The sequence below is a fragment of the Cucurbita maxima genome, unplaced genomic scaffold (assembly GCF_002738345.1).
Source record: "Cucurbita maxima cultivar Rimu unplaced genomic scaffold, Cmax_1.0 Cma_Scf00001, whole genome shotgun sequence".
Lineage (NCBI taxonomy): Eukaryota > Viridiplantae > Streptophyta > Magnoliopsida > Cucurbitales > Cucurbitaceae > Cucurbita > Cucurbita maxima.
Genome location: NW_019272017.1, coordinates 2487834 through 2509858, shown reverse-complemented (window position 1 = coordinate 2509858; position 22025 = coordinate 2487834). Strand labels below are relative to the sequence as shown.

Here is a 22025-nt window from a genome sequence, read left to right as displayed (position 1 = left end):
ACCTCCCCCTAACAGACGCGTTTTAAAAATCTTGAGGGGAAGCCCGAAAGGGAAAAGTCAAAATATGACAATATCTGCTAGGGGTGGTCTTGAACTGTACAAACATTATAACTAAACTTGATTGGTAGGATAAAACAAATAAGTTTGCACCAATAGAGATAATGATATTCAACAAAAGGTTATGTGGACAATCATAAAGAATCTTTTATGTGCTTTTCATGTGGACTTTTGACTGTCACATGCTCTTCCTTGGTTACCTTCACATGGTTTTTATCCACATAAATCTAAATGACAATGCCTTNGTTTGACAGCTTGGGGCTTGTTTTTTTTTTTTTTTTTTTTTTTTTTTTTTTTTTTTTTTTTTTTTTGCTTAGTTTATATCATTTTTATTTAAGACATGATCTAAGTAGTGCCAACCTCATGCCTAAATACTTGTCTAATTGGCGATGTCTCCCTTTTGGTCTCCCATCTTGTGAACAAAACTTGTCTTTTTGTGGTCTAAAATAAGAATCTTGTGCATCTTTTTCCTTCTCACAATCAAAAACAAATTGGTGTTCAAGGCTCATTTTACTATGTCAGATCAAGCCTTTGTTTCTTAATTTGGATGCTTTGGGTGCTGCCAAAGCAATAATACTTAAACAATGTGTAAAAAAACTCTCATCCCTGTGAATTTTTATTGAGCAGATCAATTGTTGGCTGGCTCTAAATATTTCATGTCTATAGGATATCAACTCCTTTTTGCAAACTGGTGGGGTTTGTTTACTTTTGGTTAAAAGTATTGAGAATCTAAAACAAGATGTCAACAACCATGCTTTTTTACAATTTTATAATGACGGGTTTCGATTCGATTATATACACCTTGACTATGACCATTCAGCTTTACAATATTTGGTATCTAAAATTTCTACCATATCTTACCCTCTAAGACATTGAGATGATATGAATTTGTGACCTTAAGGAGATCTAAGTTTAGAGCATTTTGACTCCCATGTTTGCCAACAGCAAATTTTTGCTGTCTTGAAGCCATGTCATAATGGCTCCATGGAGTCAATTTCAAATATTGACCATTATAATAAACTTTAAAGGAGTTGAAGGAATGGAAGAATAAATCAGAAAACTTAAGTTGTTGAAATATGCAGATCAAATAACCTTTATCGTTTTCTATTAATTGACGTATACACTTGTAATTGTTTATTCTTGACTCCCGTGTTCACATAGAGGGAAACAAAACTTTTACTCGAAATCATCATATTCAACAGCATCAGACATTCTTTTCTGTGGTAAATAATTTCCAAGAGAATGCTTGAGATTCAATGTTACATGCATTGAACCTTCAAGTGAAGTTCTGACAGGCTTCATGGTTTCTCTTTGAAAGACATTGGAAGTAAAAGTTAATGTACCTTTGTTAAGATCTTCATTTGAAGTAATGGATTGTAAAGGTTTTCTATGTTGAGATACTAATAATAGTTTCTGCTTTGAGTTTTGGTTCAATTTGGAGTTCTTTTCATTTCCTTCTGCTTCCTTCATCCTTGGGCTAGTTTTCGATTCGACAGGAACAAGTTTCCCATCGATTTGATTCGAGAAAACAAATGTAACCTGAGGCAAGATAAGTAAATCACGAGATTTTCAAGAAAAGGATAATGGAAAAATGAATACTTGCTGTGTTGGTTCAAAAAATGTAGGCTGGTCTCTATATTTTAAAACGTATTCTATTTTAGTCTATATATTTTCGGTGTCTTAAATTTTATCTTTTTACTTTCAATAAATCTTAATGACAAAATCAGTCTTAAATAAGTAAATCATGATATTAGGAGATAAAAAAGATAATGGAAAAATGGGTTATTCATCCAACTATCTGTGCTTGCTCATAAAATATGTTAAAGGTCAAACCTCATCACCAGCAGAAGCTTGCAAAATGGTATCTGGCACGGTAGTAGAGTTAAAATGGTGCCCCCAGTTGGCTAAATCTTCTTCTAGAGGAGACCCCACCTGAAAAATTTTAAAAGCAGAAGTGAATTGAATAGCGCAACTAGAAGAAACTCTGTCCTCCGTTCATTAGGAGTGACCAACCTGTTGCTCTGATTTCTTCAGCTTGTCCAAGCATCCAGCAAGTTGTGCAAATCCGCCAATGTCAGAAGTTACTTGGTCAGACTGACAAGTTCTGCTCGTGGACGGGCCTTCGTCCATCTCCTCGGGCCTACCATTACAATTTTGGCACCGAGTGCAATTCATTTTTTCATGGATTTCAGACCTGTGTATTCAAAATGACAATTTTCTTTATGGGGCTATGTTTGTAAATGTCGGTTATACTTGCAAGGAAGAATTTTGTCCTTTGATTTGTGTGTTTTTGTTGGTGATTATTTTCTAATTCATGTAGTAGTGGAAGAACAAACTTTGTTAGTGGGTTTTTCCCTTAAAATAAAAAATCTTAATTTTTTTAATCTTGTGCGGTTAATTTGAGAAAATATAAACCGCAGTTCAAATAGTGAGAGAACAAAACTAACGTTGGGCATAGAGAAAGCCTGAAAGAGGCGACCCCTTTTAATCACAGGACAAGCTGTTTGATTAACGATTGCCAGAGACAAAAGAAAACACGCATTCCATCACTAAAATTTTCTCTTGTTTTCTTAATTAAAGTTTTAAGTAGAGATTTGAATACCTACCCTGTTGGTTGAAAAATATATGCCTTAACTAATTAACTTTGGTCAAGTAGACTCATTTGTGTGCATTTATGTCCTCCACACTATCCAAGTGAAATAGGTTTAATCATTCATGGCGGCATACTGACTTCTTGTGTAAACTGGTTAATGGTATAGATTGAAAACGAGAAACTAACATAATGTGACTTCTTGAGCAACTAAATCATAGTAATATTAATTACCTGACGTCACCATGGAATGAGAATAGATCGCGTAGATCTTCAGACGAAAGGAAGTTCGCCTGAAAAATGAAGGGAGAAAAGGGACATTCCAAGAGCCTTTTTAGATTGCAAATTTTATTTTGTGTTGCAATCAATACTTGCTAATCAATATCAGAAAATAAGCAATTTTTAACCTGCGCGGTAAGATTATCTGTTAACTCCTGCTGAATAACTTTTTGCAACCCTTCTTTTGACATTTGCCTCTGATACACCTATACAATACTGGGATATATGAGAAAAGGACTCTTAACTGTATTAACAACATATATCATAAAAATATAAGCGTGAAAATGGTGACCATTTTAGCCCGATTGGAAATGTATTCGAACCTTTTCTTCAATTGTTCCGGTGCTTAAAAATCTGTAGATGAATACTCTCTTCTTTTGCCCATCCCTCCAGACTCTTGCAGCAGCCTATTCATGTATGATAAGACAGATGAAAACAATGAAAGCATCAGAAGGATACTGTATATTCATATTATAGAACTCAACGAGTCCAAACCAGGGGATCGAAGTAGTTAATTACTTGCTTATCATTTGCAGGGTTCCAGTCGGGGTCAAACAAAACTAACCGATTTCCACCAATCAAATTTAGACCACATCCACCAGCCTTACTGCTCAAAAGAAAAACAAACTCATCCTGCAAAGTATTGATGTGCGGTGCTTTAGCACTATATTATTCCCACATAAAAGTTCTTCAAAGTCTTGTTAGCAGGGAATAGAAAAGGAAAACCAAAGCAGATCTTATGAAGGCTGCATACCTTTGACAGGTCATTAAAACGGTTGACTAACTTCTGTCTTTTACTGATTGATGTGGTTCCATCAAGCCTTAAATATGGGTATTTCCTTTCACGACATAGTTGAGCAAACAAATCCAGCGTCTAGCAAAATGAAAGTTAAATCAGTCCCCTAAGAATGGAATTTATTATTATCTATGGATAGATAAGTTAACTGCTAAATCACACTAAAGGATGGCGAAAGACGAATAAATTTCATCTTGGGAATAAAATGGCAAATAGTTATTCTTCACAAAGACAGAAACATGACCTGATTCAAAATATTTGAAAGCTTGAGCAATTAAAAGATGAATTTAGCTGGCTTTGTGACTACAACATACAATTCAACAATATTCAAGAAATGTGAAAGAAATCATTTGGCGGAGGAAGGGAATAGAATTTTATTCGAAAAAGGTCAGCAAAGGATTTGAAATTACTTGAGTGTAGTTTGAGACAAGGACAATGCGGTCATCAGTTCTCTGGCGTAAATGGCCTAGTAACCTAGCTAGAACGTGCATTTTCCCTGACAACTCAACCCAAGCCCCATCTCCACCAGTCCATGCACCCGATCTAACAAGATTAGAAACTACTCAGTCAGTGATAACACTTTGAAACCTAAGTCAGCATCTAATATATTTGTACGCATACAGTAGAGAGAGAGATAGTGAAACATAGCTTACCTTCCAGAGAACATCTCTGGAGGGAAAAAGCGAATACAACTCTCTAATCCTGAAGTTCCGGGACTTCCACTTTTTATAGTATCGTATATAAGCTGCAATAACAGATCATCCACTGAGGTTGATAATTATTTTATTTATAATGAAATAAAATGGAAGACGAGGAGAGAAGATTGGATAAGATACTCTCAATCCAAAACATATCTAAGTAAATAGCTTATGGTATCAAACCCGAAGACCTTTTACAAGTTTAATTTGCCAAACCGCCTCCTCAATCTCGAGAATGAAAAAGGTGAAAGTCTTAGAGAAATGAACAGGATTATCATCTAATTAACCAACCAGAAAGATCTACCGTGTACCAGAGTCTGATAAAAGAAATCTCTCTTAGAACTCAAGTACATCATACCTTTGGATGATTACAAAGTTTCTTAAGTGCAGTTATATAGGCCAAAATCTTAGATTGCTTTAGTTCTTCGGTAATTGCTCGCTTAACCTGTATTGACGCCACAAAATATAACCCTAGTATAGTTAGACGCAACAACCAATAAGAATAACTACTTCGATAAATAAATAAACAAAACAGGCGCTGAGCTGACATTTTTTGACTGTACAAAATGGTTATATAGGTCTGCTTGGAGAGGAGTCAATTTGCAGCAAATGACTTCAACAATCTGCAGAAAAAAGTAAAAGCTTACATAACACAGCTTTTGGTTTACCAAATGAAGGTAAGTTCATTTAATAAGAAACAAATATTTCGTCAATAGAAGTGAAATGTAAAACTTCCAAGGGACTACCAACAGAAGAAGAACTCCAAAGGAGAAACCAAAAGAAACATAGCCCTGAACAACTTCCTAATCTCTAGTTTCCTTGTGGAAAACTCTTCTACTCCTTTCCAACCAAAAATACCACGAATAACAGCTTTGATTGCATCCAAACAAAGAACCATAGCATCCCATTTTTCTCTAAACAGAAACCAACACTTTCATTAATGAGAGAACTTTTCCTAGAGACAATGATAAAGTTGATAGCAATTAACACCAATCACTAATAATCTATGATACATTACAGAAAAGAATGGTCTTCCTATTCATAAATATGTTTAAATAATGAATACACATGGATCTCTTTAATAGAAAAGAAATTAAACAAGCTTTTGTAGTGAGCTTTGCTTCTTTTTTATAAATACAAGGAACTCTAGACCAATCAGACTAGATAAAGATTGTTCAGATGAAGAAAATTATAAATTAGAAGGAAAAGATCAAAATAAGCAATACCAAGATTCACCTTGGTTATAGATAATATTATGGCGTACCTTTGGTGGCAAGTGATTTGATAAAAGTGCATTGGTCCTCCGTAGTATAAACTGCCAAGAATATTTTGGAATGCAATTAAGTGAACACGAAGTGTGTAAAAGTCAAGTGAACAAGTATGTGTATATCTAATTGCTTAGATTTTCGCATGGCTCCTCTGACAAAGGAGATTACCTGATTAACTTTTTCACTTAGTTCGGTAGAGCGTTGAGCACCCAGCATTTTCTCGTCCTCTGTAGCGGTAGGTTCTCTTCCACAAATAATTGGTGCCTTCACAAAATGTCGGTGAAAGTTTTTTACCATAAAAAATTATAAGCTTCAAGAGAGTAAACATCAAGAACGCCTCCATTACAAGAAGAAATTCCAACACTGGACTCATATGAATTGGCCTAGCAAAACTTGATATTTATCCTCGTTAAAAGGAGCTTTCCACTTCTGTCATCCTTAAAGTTCACAATGTCATATTGAAACAAGTACACGCACTTGATTGGCTAATTTATTGTTTTTTTTTTTTCTCGCTTGTCACTTCAACGAAAGGATTAACTCATAAAAATAAAAAGACCACATAAATCAGGATTCACAAGTCCCATTGCTTAACCCTCAAACCCATCCACCCCCCCCCCCCCCCCCCCCCCCCCCCCCCCCCCCCCCCCCCCCCCCCCCCCCCCCCCCCCCCCCCCCCCCCCCCCCCCCCCCCCCCCCCCCCCNAAAAAAAAAAAAAAAAAAAAAGTAAGCTCACCTCATAATATCGACGGAAATATGTAACATCACCCAAAATTCCTGGGTTGGTAAAGTTAACCATGGCAAAGAACTCTTCTAGATCATTCTGTAGATGAGAGAAGGGCATATTAAAAAAATGAAAAAGTTTAAAGCCTTAGAAGAAGAACAGTACATAAAATTAAGGATTCAAAAGGATTTGAGGCAAATGAGTATTGCCTATATTGCCTACATAAGGAAATTGGTTTCTTAATTCTTTTGGAAAGAAGAAAAAAAATACCTGCATTGGAGTTCCTGATAACAAAATCCTACGCCTGCACAACAAAGAAGCCAGTGCCTAAAGAGGAGATATAGAAACAATTCTAAGTAAAAAAGAACTGAATAGAATAATGAGGGCACACATGTTATACCCGATTTGTCAATGTTTGATCATTCTTCAATCGGTGAGCTTCATCACATATGATTAAATCACATGATTCACTTTGGCTGAACTTCGATGAATGCATACGAAATTTCTCATATGAAATAATCAGCACCTACGAATGTATGAATCATAATTTATTTTAACGAGTCCAGCTAAAACATTGTTTGTAGATATCCCAGAATAAGCACATAAATATACCTGTGAAGTACTCTTGGGATGTACAAAATTGTCGATGCTAGTGACAACATCCTCTCTGGAACTTTCACAGAGAGCAATAAGGTGAACCCTTTCTCCAACCCACTTCTTAATTTCAGCCTCCCAATTACTCACAAGACTGGTAGGTGTAACAATGATAGCCTTTTTAACCATTGGCTTTCCATCGAACCCTTGACAAAGAAGGGTATAAAGTAAGGTGATCGACTGCAATGTCTTTCCCAAACTGCAGAATCATTACGGACACGCCTTTAAAGATGTGAGAGAAAATGATTGCAGATAATTGATTTTGTGTTTTGATCATATGTTTGAGAGAGAGGAAGACTAACCCCATATCATCTGCCAGAATGCACCCAAATATGTCTGTCCCCTTATGTAGCCCTGAAACACATTCAAACATGAACTGTACACCTTCTCTGCAAAAAGAGTTAAATATGTTCATCCCGTCAATACAGTCAATAAAACTGCATGATACATTTTCCAAGAAATTTCTAGGTTCAATTCATCTTTTCTTTCTATTTAATTGTTTTGGTTGCTTTACGCGATTAAAGACTGAACCACAATGAGAAAGACAGATGGCGTCCTGCTCGACTAGATCTGTGTTTTGGTCGTGAGAATTTTAAACACTATTGATTAGGACCATCTACTGAAACATACTGCAAAATAAATCAGAAATGATACCTCTGATGAGGGCGGAGGAAACGAACTAGCACTGGATCTACTATGATTGATGTTAAATTAGTGACATCGAGCTCGGAGTCTTCAGGTTGCCACAAGATCAAAGGATCGATCCCAGGTGGTAGGGTCACATTCTCCTCCACTACATCTTTCTCAGCAATTTTTGGGACAAATAAGTTATAAGAAATTACAGGTGACACTGGTCTTGACGAGCCCCAAGGGACAAATCGTTTTCGTGCCCACAGTCGATGTGCAAGCTGGTTGTTTCTTTCATCATAGCCACTTGAGCATGGAGGCTTAAAAGGTTTTCTACAGACTGCTGCGCCTTCTGCCACTGAGAGAACTCTTGGGAGTAGCGATTGTCTTCTCACGACCAGGTTACCTCTGGTAGGATATAATCACAAGACTGATTTGTAATTTTCAAATTAATAGAAGTTCAAAATGGAAAAGAGCCACTAAATGTGTGGCCAGTGTCCAAGAACCCTAACCCAAAAATAAAAAGGCAATAAAAGTGCAGTACTGAATCTGTAGAAATAGAAGTTGTTAGATGGAGCCTTATTTTTTGCTCTATCATACTTCATCCTGAAGAACTCTGCAGCTTAGAACTCAGCTCCTCGAATATTTCATTATTGAAGTTTTCATCTAATGTAATAAGAAGTTTAATATTTAGAATCATTGATTTCCAAATATCGAAATTTCATAATTCAGGAGACAGCATACCGGGGAACAAAGAAATTAGACATTGGGTATATCATGATCGACCACTATGTGAATGTGGAAACAAAATCAACCAGTTTCCGAGAGCAAAAACTCTCAAGTTCTTTTCTCTTTCCCTTCTTCTGAAACCAATTAATCTAGTTCAATCGGAGCCCTGCAGGCTAATTATTTAGCTTACTTTGAACCATAAGGAATCTTTAGCATTCGCAGTAACTTAAAATCAATAGTTGAAAGGGGGGGGGNGGGGAAGCGCCCTAGAATTCTAAAAAGATGGATTAGGGAGTTATACCTCAAGAGAGCATCGACGTTTTTCGATTTTAGATCCTCATCGGATGAAGGAGAAAGGCTGGAAGATTGTTCCTCTTCCTCTTCGCCGTCCTCGTTCCCGTCTTCAGACCCTTCATCATTCATGTCGGTGTAGTCATCGCCTGAATCGCTAATATCAGAGGCTGGGACAATCTCATCTTCGTCTTCCATGAGAAAAAATTCCTCAATTAGTTTGCTCAACAAACCAACGCCGAGATTGTACTTCACAATCTCGAAATGTAGAAAGTTTCTCCCGGCGACGGAGCAGCAATTGGTATCGGTTCAAAATCCTGATTTTGGCGCCAAAAGGCGGCGGCTTTATATTGCAGTCGAGCTTGATTTGACTCAAGGAATTACCGAATATATCCCTGAACTGCGGTCAATTGTCTGGATTACCCTTTTGATGCTTTCTTTCTTTCTTTAAGGTTAAAACAATAGAGGGGTGAATGATTGAAATGATCAACATTGATAAGGGACAAAATAGGAAAGATATTCCATTTGGTGATTCCAGCAAAGTTGTCGAAAACATCACTCGAACACACCTATATCTTATCCAATTAGTTTTGTTCAAATTCGAAACTAAGGTGTTTCACTCCGATCTCAAAGAAGATTGTACATATTAATTATTGCTCAGTTATATTCATTTTGACCTGTACACATATATTCTCGTAGTTACAAGTGTCTCGTAGAATCAACCAAACTCAATTCTAAATTCGGTCTGAAAATAGATTATTTTGAAAAAATAGTTGTCAATAGAACATGTAAGAGTATCTTTTACCTACAAAAGGAATAATTACCGATTATTCACTTATAACTTCTAAGTAACTTCAAAGATTAAAAGTAAAAACCAACTTGAGTTTGACCGTTAAAGCATTAGTAACCTTCTCTCGAGGTTGAATCTCTAACCGTAACATACATAAATATAAGTTCACTTGAAAAATAGTATCTAGAACAAACTCTTTGCAGGATTGTAACAGAGAATCAAGACTTAACAATGCTAAAGATAGTGAAGAACAAGGCCGAAGCTCACTGCCAAATTTGCAGTACTTTTATTTCGCCAGTGTTTGCTTAGCAGTCCAACATTCTCTCAGTTGTGTATGTTGCCTATTATCAATACAAAGGATAATCTGTGTGTGAAAAATTACAACTCCTCAGGGGTGAAGAAGTTAGAGAGGTACTATTTTCCAAAAAAGAGAGTAAATAATGCAATGAATCACATCACAATGGTTTTCCATTATCCAAATCCTCCATTAGTTCAATGTCCTTTCGAGCTGTTATCTTCTGCACATACCCTGCAGAATTGCAAACAACCAGAAGAGGCAAATTTGAACCAAGATTTAGGTTCTGAAAATCAGCACGAATAACCGAACTTTTAACGAGCAAAAATGAAAGAACACAAGGACATATAAAAGGAGCGAGCGCCCACAAAAATGGGAGAACTATCCATTAGGTCCATTTCTTTTGATTGGAAAGGCAGCCATCATGTCATGTCCTCAAAGTTACTACACAACATTGTCAAGATGTTGTTTTGGTAAGCATCAAGAGGTTGGAGAAATTGTATTGATATAAGGGGAGAAAATGCATTGAAATGAAAAACAAGAATCAGCATACAATGAAAACTTGTTGGAAGTATCAGTGAATCCGACATTAGTTACGAGGAAAATGTTTTTGTGTTGTAAAAAACATGAACTTTTCATTAGAAGTGTAAAAGAGTTTCTAGTTGGTGAAGAAGAAGCATCATTTGTAACAGAAGTTCCTATTGTCTGAGACAAATTTAAAACCAGAATGATAAAAGCCCTTGATCGATACAGAAAGTAGACCATTGAAGCTACCTATTTATCAAAGAAATTCAATGATGAGCAGAAATTCCTAGGATTTTCATTTGTACTCCTTCCTACCCGTCATTCTCATAGTTTTCAATGCCAAAAGTACGTCATTGAAGATAACAAGTCATAACAGTTGATTGACAAAACGTGACATTAGCGTCAACCTGAGCCTAACTCAGACTGATTAGGGTATATCATTCTCATAATTATCGATACCAAAAGTACGTCAATGAAGATAGCAAGCAATAATGGTTGGTTGACAAATAAGGACTCAACTGATTAGGGTATATCATGCTCATAGTTGTCAATGTCAAAAGCACGTCAGTGAAGATAGCAAGCAATAACTATTGATAGACAAAATGCCGATTTAAATAAGAACATTAGCATCAACCTAAGCATAACTCAACTGATTAGGGTATATCATGCTCATAGTTGTCAATGCTAAAAGCACGTCAATGAAGATAGCAAGCAATAACTAATGATTGACAAAACGCCGATTTAAATAAGAACATTAACATCAATCTAAGCATAACTCAACTGGTTAGGGTATATCATGCTCATAGTTGACAATGCCAAAAGCACATCAATGAAGATAGCAAACAATAACTATTGATCGACAAAACACCGATTTAAATAAGGACATTAGCATCAACTTAAGCATAACTCAACTGATTAGGGTATATCATGCTCATAGCTGTCAATGCCAAAAGCACATCAATGAAGATAGCAAGCAATAACTCTTGATTAACAAAACGCCAATCTAAATAAGAACGTTAGCATAACTCAAATGGTTAGGATATATATCCTCGATCCAGAGATTAGAGGATCCAATCTCTCACCCTACATGTGGTTGAACTCGAGAAGAATATTAACAAGTGTTTCGTTTTCATGATAAGAAGCAGTAAAACTCCAACAATACAATATTGCAAGACACTAATATTTGCATTATGTGTTCGTTCCCTTAGGAAAAATGGAACATGAAGAAGAAGAAGAAGAAGAAGAAGAAGGAATACCAACTCCAAGGCAAGGAATACATTTGCAAGTGATCTCTCTTCCCCTTTTGCTATAATAGCTAACAAATCCAGACCCCTGGCAACTGCGACACTTCCCGGTCCATTCATACACCACTTCTTTACAATCCTACAATTTACAAGAATGGCTTCAAATCCAAAACTCCAAAACGGAGATAACTGGCATATTTGTGAGGTTGGAAAGGGCATTAAACCCACCAATGCAGCCTAATTTTGAGGAGATAAACTCAGCTAAAGCATGCTAGGGTCGTTGATAATATCAATGCTTTAACTGTAACAAGTAAATCTCCAGTTTCCAGATAATTGAATCAATGAACAAGTCGTTTTCTAAAGCAATTCAAAGTAACCTCTCAAATGAGTCAAGAACATACGTTTTAGGGCACATAACAGGGAAGCCACTGCAAATCGCTTTCCACGATATGCAGAATTAGGAAAAGTAAAAGCACCAGAAGCGCAAGTTCGAATTCAGAAGAACTATATCAAAAGTTATGATGCGAATTACTGACCTCCACTTGGGGATCGCACTGAAGCCGTCGATCAATCTCCTCAGGCGGGACAGGGGAAGAATCCGGATAAGTCATAGGAAGAGGAAGAACCTCGCTACTATCGACCAAGTAACTCTCTCTATCCCGCGACCATTTTTTCTCCATGGCGTTTGCTTTGACGCGACCATTTCCGCTACCCGACCTCCCCACTCCATCAACAGTGCCGGAGGAAGCTCCGCCGTCGTACTCTTGTCCGAGTCGAAAGCCGCCGGTTGCGTCGGTGGCAGAAACAGACGGAAAATTGAACAGCCGAGAAAATGAAGGGCCGACCGAGGCGTCTCCAGCAGTGGCACAGCTGCGGCGGAAGGAGGGGGAGAGAGAGATGGATTGTTGACGTGTAGCGGTGGGATTGGAAGGGAAGAAAAGGGAAGTGGGGTTTACGGCGAACATTACCCGAACGTTGAAGTCAATCGGATAGTTTAGCTTTATCAATGAACGGAACTGTCTGACGGCGGAGGGAAATTATGGAATGTGGCCACCGGCGTGTTCATAGGCAGTGAAGTGGGCAGGTGGTGATGGAGGATTGCATTCGAGGTGAAGACCAACTGGGGACCACAAACCAGAGGTTTTATTGGCTTTGATAAACCTTCCACCTTCGCTAATACTCTTCCATTTTTTAAAATTGTTAAAATTTTTAAAAATACTTTTAATTTTTTTTATAAAAAAAATAAAACAGGCCTCTAATTCTTTTTTTTTTTTTTTATCAAAATAAAAAAAATATGTTGATTCACATTTTAAAAAAATATTTATGAATTTTTAAAAATACTTTTTAATATATAACCCTCAAATGAGGGGATAAATAGTTTTGTCCATANAATTTTTTTTAATTTTTATTATTAGACGATTAAATATACTTTTAAAATTTTATACATACTTAAAAGAATATTTTTGAATTTTTTTAAAAAATTGAAGAATATTAATAAAAAAAATATTATTTTGAAATATTGAAAATAAGTTTACTCATATTTTTATTAATTTAGCCGAATTTTAATTAAAGATAGGGTCGAACAAAATTTTGGTCGGTCTTAATTTTCTTTTTTTTTTTAAAAAAAAAAAGCCCAAAATCCCGGATCCAAATTACCGGGTCGGTTATTGAATCGGATCAAAAGAAGTATTTGTTTCTTCTCCGCCCTTCTGTGCTGATTCGAGTTCCTCCGGTCAGAATTGCGCACGCCACAATCAGCCACTGCTGCATCGTCGCTGCAGCCTCTTCTTTTTTTCTCTCGACTTTCGATTTCTTCATCATCATCGATTTGTGAGCTTATTTCTCCGAACTTTATATCTAGCTTCTTCGTCAACATTGCCTTCCAGCTTCCAGTTTGCTGCGGTAACCATTTCCCTCGTTCATCCTTACTTCATTTGTAATTTTGTATGCCTACGTACTCGTTTGCTACGGAGATTTCCACCGCCTCATAGTATCACCGATTCACTGTTTTTAACGAAAGATTTCGTGGCTTACATTATTCTAGTCTGGAGCTTTTTCCCCCTTTCCTTTTGGAATTCACTTTTTTTTTGGGGGGGATGCAGGTGGTGGGTTATGGTTATGGGCATATTATCGTTCATATATCCAGGGTTTAGATAGGCAAAATTAATCATCTAATTTTTTTTATTTGTTCTTAGCACGAGCTTCGTTTTAATTTTGAATTCAGTCTGTTTCTCTTCTCATATTTAACAATTGGAAGTTGGAACTCTTGCTCATTCTTTACTTGCTTGAACTGATGCCTAATGCTTTCCTAAATTTAGCTTTAGTGGTTGACATAGTTTGCTCCAATTATCTATTCTGTATATCATCTTTCCGTATAACTTATTCTTTTTAGGTGTTAACTGAGATTTAGAGGCAAGCTATTAAATAATTGCAAATGGACGCGGATGGATCATCTGTACCTGAACATGATGAGAGAAATGGTCATGAGGCAAGAGATCGTGGGGAAGGACAGGATGACTTTGGTTATAGTGGAGCAGAAAAGTCAAGCAAGCATCGGAGTGAGGATCATCGGAAGAGTAGTCGAGGGGAGGAAAAAGACCATAGAAGTAAAGATCGAGATCGATCTAAGAGACGTAGTGATGATGCATCAAAGGAAAAGGAGAAAGAGGTAAAAGATTCAGAAAGGGATCGAGTTCATATTCGTGAAAGGAGGAAGGAAGACAGGGATGAGCATGATAAAGAAAGGACTAGGGAGAAGAAAGTTAAAGACAAAGATTATGACAGAGAGGTTTACAAGGAGAAAGAATATGACAGAGAGAGAGATAGAAAAGATCGAGGAAAGGATAAAGAGCGGGGGAGGGAGAGAGAATTGGAGAAGGATAATGTTCGAGGACAAGACAAAGAGAGGGGAAAGGAGAAAGACAGGGATAGGGAAAGGGAAAGGGAAAGAGATAGGGATAGGAAGAAGAAAGAGAAGGACAAGGACCGATCAAATGAAAATGAAAGGGAGAAGGGGAGAGAGAAACGCAGAGATCAAGAGGAGAAAGAAAGCTATCGGAACATTGATAAGGACAGAGGAAAAGAGAAAAATTTGGTGGATGATAAGAAAGGAGATCAAAACAAGGAGAAATTACGAGATAAAGAAGGAATTGGAGGCAAAAATGATGAAGAAAGAATTGATTGGCTTGCACATGGGGAAAGTGATGGTGAGGATAACAGGGACAGAGGTGTTGATCAAGGGAATGCAGTCCAGCATTTGGGAGGTGAAGATAATTCTGATGGGTTGAAAGTTGGAGCTCAGTCTTCTTCAGCTATGCTTGAGGAGCGCATTCGGACGTGAGTAGATACTCACCCTTTTGTTTTCTATAAATATGTTTTTTTTTTGTGTATATGTATTTGAATATGAAGCATGTGCATAGATTAGGTTATAATGAATCATGAAGTGTGTTCCTGCAAAATTTGATTGTGATACCTTCTGGATTTCACTCAGTTTTTCTTTATTTCTTTATAATCTGATAATAATATTTTCCTTAGGTTGCTTAAACTTATACTCACCTTTTTTTTTTTTTTTTTGCTACGAATATGATTTTTTTGTGTAAATGTATTTGAATATCAATTGTGTACACGAGTAGGTAATAACAAAAATGAAGTGGGCTCCTGCAAAATTTGACTGTGATGCCTTCTAGATTTCACTCAGTTATTGTAATCTGATAATAATATTTTCCTTGGGTAGATTAAACTTGAATGTATGCTATTGTATTTGATATTTGTTTTATTCGATTTAGAGAAATCTTTACCTTAGCTTGAAAAGTGTTTATGATGTAGTTACATTGCTTGTTGATTTGTTTGTAAGTAATGTCGATGGCCCAAGGCTTTTACTTCCTTCTACACTTTTGAGCCGGACCAAAATCATTTATTATTGAAAAGATGACCATAGGTAGTTATTTTAAAAGAAAATAAATGGCAAAGCTAGTGATGTAAATTCAGGCGGGGAAGACAAATCCCTCACCAAGGATATATATGAAATAGTCAGTCGTGGTTAATCTAGAATAGATTGTGAATACCAAAAAGGTCTTGTGATGGGCACACCAAAATACATATTGAGTTCAGGCATCTTCCATGATTAAATTCTAGCACATGTCAGCTTGAATCAAATTCTGGAGACAAGGGACATAAGTTATGGGTTTTTATGGTTTTGATCGGTTATTACACAACCTCCTATATAAAATAAAAGACCATGACACAACCAAACTTTTGTAATATTGCTGAATACAATTGAATGTATGTTGTACTTTATTTCATATATGATATATCAACTAATAAATCAAACACCACATATGGAAGGTGCATGTAACAATATGTATCCATTTATCAAGATTATCATATCACATTAGGCATATATATTGTTTCTGTAAAAGGCATCCTCTTCAAGAGAATAGTTTTTTTTTTTTTGGAGAGAAAAGGATAAACCGTTATATTATCAGCACATGGCCATTATTTCCAGTGTCATGTGTTTAAAACGATGGGCGAGTTGGCCATTTATCAAGAAATTAGCTTTCTAAGAGTTTTTCAGTGCCAAATTATGTAGGAGCAGGCAATGGTCATATGAGATTGATGAGTCGATTTCATTCCATTCTTATAGGTACCTACTTAAAAGGAAAGGATTCCTTTCAATGATTATGATATTCACTTTATGAATCTAGTAAAAAAGAATCAGTCCTGTTGANTTTAGTGACTGGCAGACTTTTTTGGTGTAGTTTTTTTTTTTTTTTTTTTTTTTTTTTTTGGAGGGTACTCTCTATCCAGGCTCAGGCCCTTAGTTTATTCTTGTTTGTTTTGTAGAATAAATTTCCTTGATGTTTCTTATAAAAAAGAATCCAGCCAAAAAATGTAACTGATTCCATTCATATCCTGTTTCTGTCCCATTTTGATTCCACACCCTATTCTCTCTTGAAACCAATGGGACACTACCTTTGCGTATTTTTTTTATAATTACCGCTTGCTCAATTTCACATCACTCTGATGTTTGCGATGTATGTTGTTTTCCTTGCAAATTCATAGTTTTCTGTCCCCATTCAGTTGGTGAAGTTCAAGAATTCAAGAATTGGATCTCTCTTCCTAATCCTTCAAGGACATGCAGTTCTGTTGTTTCATTCTGTTCTGGGTACCTCGTCCTTGCATTGATCATTGTGATTGCATCTAGCAAACTGGCCACATACTATGCTCACTTGGACATAGGGTTGTATGATTATCTTAGATGCTATGATGCTCTGTGGATATTTCTTTCCTTATAAATTTATAATGTGTGGTTTAGAGTTTTTTTTTTTTTTTTTTTCCTCTCTTTTTTCTGCTACAAGTGAAAACTTCTGACCTTATGTTGTGACTGTCAATTTGCATGTATATGTACTTTCTGTTTTACTGATATGTCGATAGATTTAAAAGTTCGTTATCAATCAAATTCTTGATGCAGCATGAAAGAAGACAGGCTAAAGAAGCAAACTGAAGAATCAGAGGTTTTAGACTGGGTTAAAAGGAGTCGTAAACTTGAGGAGAAGAAACTTACTGAAAAAGAGAAAGCCTTGCAGCTCTCAAAGATTTTTGAGGAACAGGTTAGTTAACTGCATAATCCAGTGTCATTTGCAATTGTAGTCCTTTCATAACGACAACTTTCATGTGTGATTGTGATCGTGGCATTTTGGAATTTTTCAGGACAATATTGATCAAGGTGCAAGCGATGATGATATTGCAGCTGAAGATATAACTAGTATGGGTTCATACTTTGTGTTTCTTCTTATAAGTTATGAGTTATATTTTTAAATTTTTTTTTGCACGACTATATTTTGTGGTTACATAGGTGTTGGAATAAGAATATAAGAGAATTTGTATCCAGTATTTCACTTAATATGTTTGTACAATAACGATGGTTAGGATGCAATTAATGTATACAATGGACTGAGACATATGAGACGTCCTTTACTTCTAGAGCATGGAAGCACAGTGATATGCGACTTTAAAGCAGCAGTTTTTTTATTCCTCCTTTTCTTGAGCTTTTTCTTTTCTTTTTATACCTCTTCTATGTCTGATTAAAACCCAACATTGTTTTAAAATTTCGAGGACACATGTATGCTTCTAGGCAGCAAGGGAGGATGTCTAGAAGTGAGAGAGATATCACTTGATGTTTCTGTATGGGCAGCTTATTTAATTCTGTATGCAATTTTTAGGTAATTTAGCTGGAGTTAAAGTACTTCATGGCATAGACAAAGTACTAGGAGGTGGTGCAGTTGTGCTAACCCTTAAAGATCAGAATATCTTAGCTGATGGTGACGTTAATGAAGGTAAAATACGTTGGTTCTTTTCCTTTAATTTCAGGGCCGAAGTTCTGAAGTACTTATATATTTTAATGCATCAGATATGGATGTACTTGAGAATGTGGAAATTGGAGAACAGAAGCAGAGAGACATGGCCTATAAAGCAGCAAAAAAGAAAACCGGGATTTATGATGACAAGTAAGTCACTTATTTAAGTGCTCTATGAACTGTTTTATAGGCTGCCTCAGTTCTCATCCATTCTTCTATTATAGGTTTAATGATGAAAATGATGGTGAGAAGAAGATGCTGCCACAGTATGATGATCCAGCAGCTGCAGACGAGGTGGGCTTCTTTCCTTTTGAGCTTCTGTTTCTGTAATCTTATATAAGGAGCTCTATATCTTATTCATGTTCTTTACTTGAATCATTTCTAAACTTGGAGCATAAGCATTCTCTGAGGACAATTTGTGTTGTAGGGCCTAACTCTAGATGGAACTGGACGCTTTAGTAATGACGCAGAAAAGAAGCTTGAGGAGGTAATTGTATTCTACGTTCTACCCTACCCATGAAGATCGGTAATGGTTCAGTATATTATAGTGCTTCTTTTTGAGCTTCCTACTGTAAACTTTTTGCTCTTTGCCAGCTTCGGAAAAGATTACAGGGAGCTTCTTCAGTCAAACACTTTGAAGATCTTAATGCATCAGTGAAAGTCTCGCATGATTATTACACTCAAGATGAAATGCTTCGATTTAAGAAGCCCAAGAAAAAGAAATCTCTTCGAAAGAAGGAAAAGCTAGATATTGATGCCCTTGAAGCAGAAGCAATCTCCTCTGGATTGGGTGTTGGAGATCTTGGTTCCCGAAATGATTCTAGCAGGCAAGCACGAAAAACAGAACAAGAGAGATCTGAAGCAGAAATGCGACAAAATGCGTACCAGTCAGCCTATGCTAAAGCAGACGAGGCATCAAGATCTCTACAATTAGTTCAAAGCTCAGTCAGATTAGATGGCAATGAAGATACTCTCATTGAAGATGATGATGAAGACCTCTATAAGTCGCTGGAGAGAGCAAGAAAATTAGCTCTTAAGAAGCAGGAGGCAGCATCTGGACCCGAAGCAGTTGCTCTTCTTGCTACAACAACAACCAGCGGGCAGACAACTGATGATCAAAACACAAAAGCAGGAGAGTTGCAGGAAAATAAGGTTGTTTTTACAGAAATGGAAGAATTTGTCTGGGGTCTCCAGCTTGATGAAGGTATCATCTTCCTTATTCTCTCTTTTTGGTGTACCATTTATTGCTATTCACATTGACTGCCCCTATAAGTCCCTAGTCAATCTTGAGCACGGTGTACTTGTTGGTCTTTATTCTCTCTCTCTCTCCCCCCCCCCCCCCCCCCCCCCCCCCCCCCCCCCCCCCCCCCCCCCCCCCCCCCCCCCCCCCCCCCCCCCCCCCCCCCCCCCCCCCCCCCCCCCCCCCCCCCCCCCCCCCCCCCCCCCCCCCCCCCCCCCCCCCCCCCCCCCCCCCTCCCGCCTCATTGGGCTTTGTTAGCGGTTCTCACAGGCTTCCTGTCGACCCATCAAACTGTGCTGATCTTTAGGATTTTCAATGAACACTAATCATCTATAAGACCTGTTTTTTCGTGTGCTTGCTAAATCTGAACTACGACGTCTATTTGCTTGACTCAAGTAAAACAGAAATTCTGGCATGCTATTTTCTGTTCTAAATGGATATGTCATAATTAAAAGCTTTATAATCGCGAATAGAAGGTTTAAAAATGAGATAAATGAGGAAAACCAGGGAGAGTGAACTGGTTTTTTTTTTCTTTTTCTTTCAGAATCTCATAAACCTGAAGAAGAAGATGTCTTTATGGATGACGATGAAGCACCAAAAGAAGAATATCATGAAGATGAGAAGGATAAAGATGGTGGGTGGACTGAGGTCAAAGATACTGCCAAAGAAGAACCCGCTCCTGAGGATAATGAAACTATAGCTCCGGATGAAACAATCCATGAAGTTCCTGTTGGAAAGGGATTATCCAGTGTACTGAAGCTGCTTAAGGATCGTGGGACTCTGAAGGAAAGCATTGAATGGGGTGGCAGAAACATGGACAAGAGAAAGAGCAAACTTGTTGGTATAATAGATGAAGATGAACCGAAGGAAGCTAAGTCAAAGGATTCCCGTTTATCTTCTTTGGTGGATTACAAAAAGGAGATTCACATTGAGAGGACTGATGAATTTGGGCGAATTGTAAGTTAGCTTCGACTCTATAATTTACTTAGCCAAGTAGTTCATATCTAGTTTACTTGCACCACATATTCACTTACTGGTTTTTAAATGCCTACTGGTAGTGTATTGAGGAGCTAGGTGCCAAGTTAAAGTAGGATTTCTTTTTTAAATGCGTAAAATTACATTTAGGAAATTGTGTTCGTTTACTTCTCAAATTGCCATACTTTAAGTCATGTTTGCTCTTCTTCTTTGTATTTTATTCCAACAATGAAATGCACTCACTACCAGAAGACAAATAATACACAGACATTCAAGTTGCGCTAAATATGAGTCTCTCATCTCTGAATTGTTGGCAGTCCTACATGTTTATGCCAACTGCACAGGGCTTTTGCTTAGAGGTGTCAATTTTGTTCTCTTGTTCCAAGGGAGTTTGATTATAATTTCTGGTCTATCTTGTCTATGGGCATGATATTACTCCTATGCTTACCATTAAGGAGTTTTCTATTCTCACTTGTGCCTTTCTACTGTACCAGATGACTCCAAAGGAGTCATTTCGCCAACTTTCTCACAAGTTCCATGGCAAGGGACCTGGGAAAATGAAACAAGAAAAGCGCATGAAGCAATACCAAGAAGAGTTGAAGTTGAAGCAGATGAAGAATGCAGACACACCTTCGTTATCAGTGGAGAGAATGAGGGAAGCTCAAGCACAATTAAAAACACCTTACCTTGTTCTCAGCGGTCACGTTAAACCTGGGTATGCTTGGTTTTCATTGGAACAAGTATTTTGCCTCTTGTTTTTGCATTTAGCCATTCAGTTTCAAACTGTTTTCTGGTTGTCTTTAATGTTTGTAGCCAAACAAGTGATCCAAGAAGTGGTTTTGCTACCGTCGAAAAGGATCTCCCCGGCGGCTTGACACCCATGCTTGGTGACAGAAAAGTGAGTATTCTTTCCTTGTTCTTCTAAGTATTTATTACTCAACGAGATTATAGTATCGAGGAAGTTCTTTAAGAATTGGTGGCAGCTATAGATAAGTTAGGAACATATGCAATACGGGAGATTTCTAGTAATATGCGTACCCGAATTTCATTTTTGTACACACTAAGCATATAGTCATTCACATTTTCATTTTTGTTTCAATGTAAGTTCAATTTTTAAATCAATAAATCAACTGCCTTATTACCAAACTTCTCATTTTCAGACTCTCAGCATATAGAATTCGTCATTTCGAGACTTGCTGTTAATTTATATAATTTGGTCATCTTATTTTCAGGTCGAGCATTTCTTGGGGATAAAGCGTAAAGGTGATCCATTGAATACAGGCACAAAGAAGCCAAAAATTTGAGATATGCAACTTTTTACCAGAATTAGTACCAAGAAATAGAAACCCATGATTAGTTTAGTTTAGTTTATTTTTCTTCACCAACAAGATGAACTTCGTATATTCAATTTCACATCCTCATCAAATAACAGTGTGCTTGAATTGTTTGTTTGTTGTATGATAATCGACAACTGATGAGGGATTACTCTTATAAATTATGGAAATTCATATTACAAAAATACATTATAATATTGGATAGCTTAGGTAGTCGCCTCGTTAGAACAGTCGTAGTAACGTGTCAATTGGTTTAACTATTCTGTCCTTTCCGTCACTTTGGCATGTATAAAAAAAATATTGTGTCATTTTAGTTCTAACAGCATTTTCTAATCTGTTATTTTTTATATATCGAAGTGGACGATTCCATCGTTTATAGTCGAAAAGAATAGTCACAAGAGGTTTTTCAAACCATAACATATCTTTTTCGTCTGTATCTAAATCTAACAGCATTTTGTAATTTTCTTTATTTCCATCTGGAGGGTAAAAAGTTTCATAAACAGGTCTTTTTATCTTTTGATAGCGTGTCCTTTTAAAGTGGAATTCATCATTTGTT

General features: G+C 36.9%; 3 protein-coding genes across 4 annotated transcripts; 1 reads left to right on the top strand and 2 right to left on the bottom strand.

Annotated features, from left to right (window-relative positions):
* Positions 1-1134: 1134 nt before the first annotated feature.
* LOC111478773 (protein CHROMATIN REMODELING 25) lies at positions 1135-9073 on the bottom strand. The gene is made up of 21 exons (XM_023123225.1): positions 8721-9073; positions 7718-8098; positions 7366-7452; positions 7022-7262; positions 6810-6935; positions 6680-6736; positions 6422-6508; positions 5857-5952; positions 5685-5735; positions 4969-5043; positions 4779-4865; positions 4376-4467; positions 4133-4265; positions 3681-3800; positions 3446-3559; positions 3250-3333; positions 3055-3132; positions 2882-2940; positions 2071-2251; positions 1891-1989; positions 1135-1596 (listed from the first exon to the last, which is right to left on the bottom strand). The coding sequence occupies exons 1-21, from the start codon at positions 8906-8908 to the stop codon at positions 1234-1236; spliced, it is 2799 nt and encodes a 932-aa protein (XP_022978993.1). The 5' UTR covers positions 8909-9073; the 3' UTR covers positions 1135-1233.
* A 668-nt stretch (positions 9074-9741) lies between these two features.
* Positions 9742-12681, bottom strand: LOC111481522 (protein disulfide-isomerase SCO2). The gene is made up of 3 exons (XM_023126978.1): positions 12101-12681; positions 11577-11703; positions 9742-10029 (listed from the first exon to the last, which is right to left on the bottom strand). Exons 1-3 carry the CDS (start codon positions 12527-12529, stop codon positions 9956-9958), a joined length of 630 nt encoding a protein of 209 aa, XP_022982746.1. The 5' UTR covers positions 12530-12681; the 3' UTR covers positions 9742-9955.
* Positions 12682-13200: 519 nt separating this feature from the next.
* LOC111478749 (SART-1 family protein DOT2) lies at positions 13201-21654 on the top strand. Of its 2 annotated transcripts, none has more exons than XM_023123183.1 (13): positions 13201-13466; positions 13957-14900; positions 17035-17173; positions 17274-17328; positions 17786-17899; positions 17974-18070; positions 18145-18214; positions 18348-18407; positions 18515-19124; positions 19705-20117; positions 20630-20850; positions 20949-21033; positions 21368-21654. In XM_023123183.1, the coding sequence occupies exons 2-13, from the start codon at positions 13999-14001 to the stop codon at positions 21437-21439; spliced, it is 2838 nt and encodes a 945-aa protein (XP_022978951.1). In that variant the 5' UTR covers positions 13201-13466; positions 13957-13998; the 3' UTR covers positions 21440-21654. The 2 variants fall into 2 exon arrangements, with proteins under 2 accessions (XP_022978951.1, XP_022978961.1); XM_023123193.1 differs by having other exon boundaries at positions 13262-13466; positions 13975-14900.
* The last annotated feature ends 371 nt before the right edge of the window (positions 21655-22025 follow it).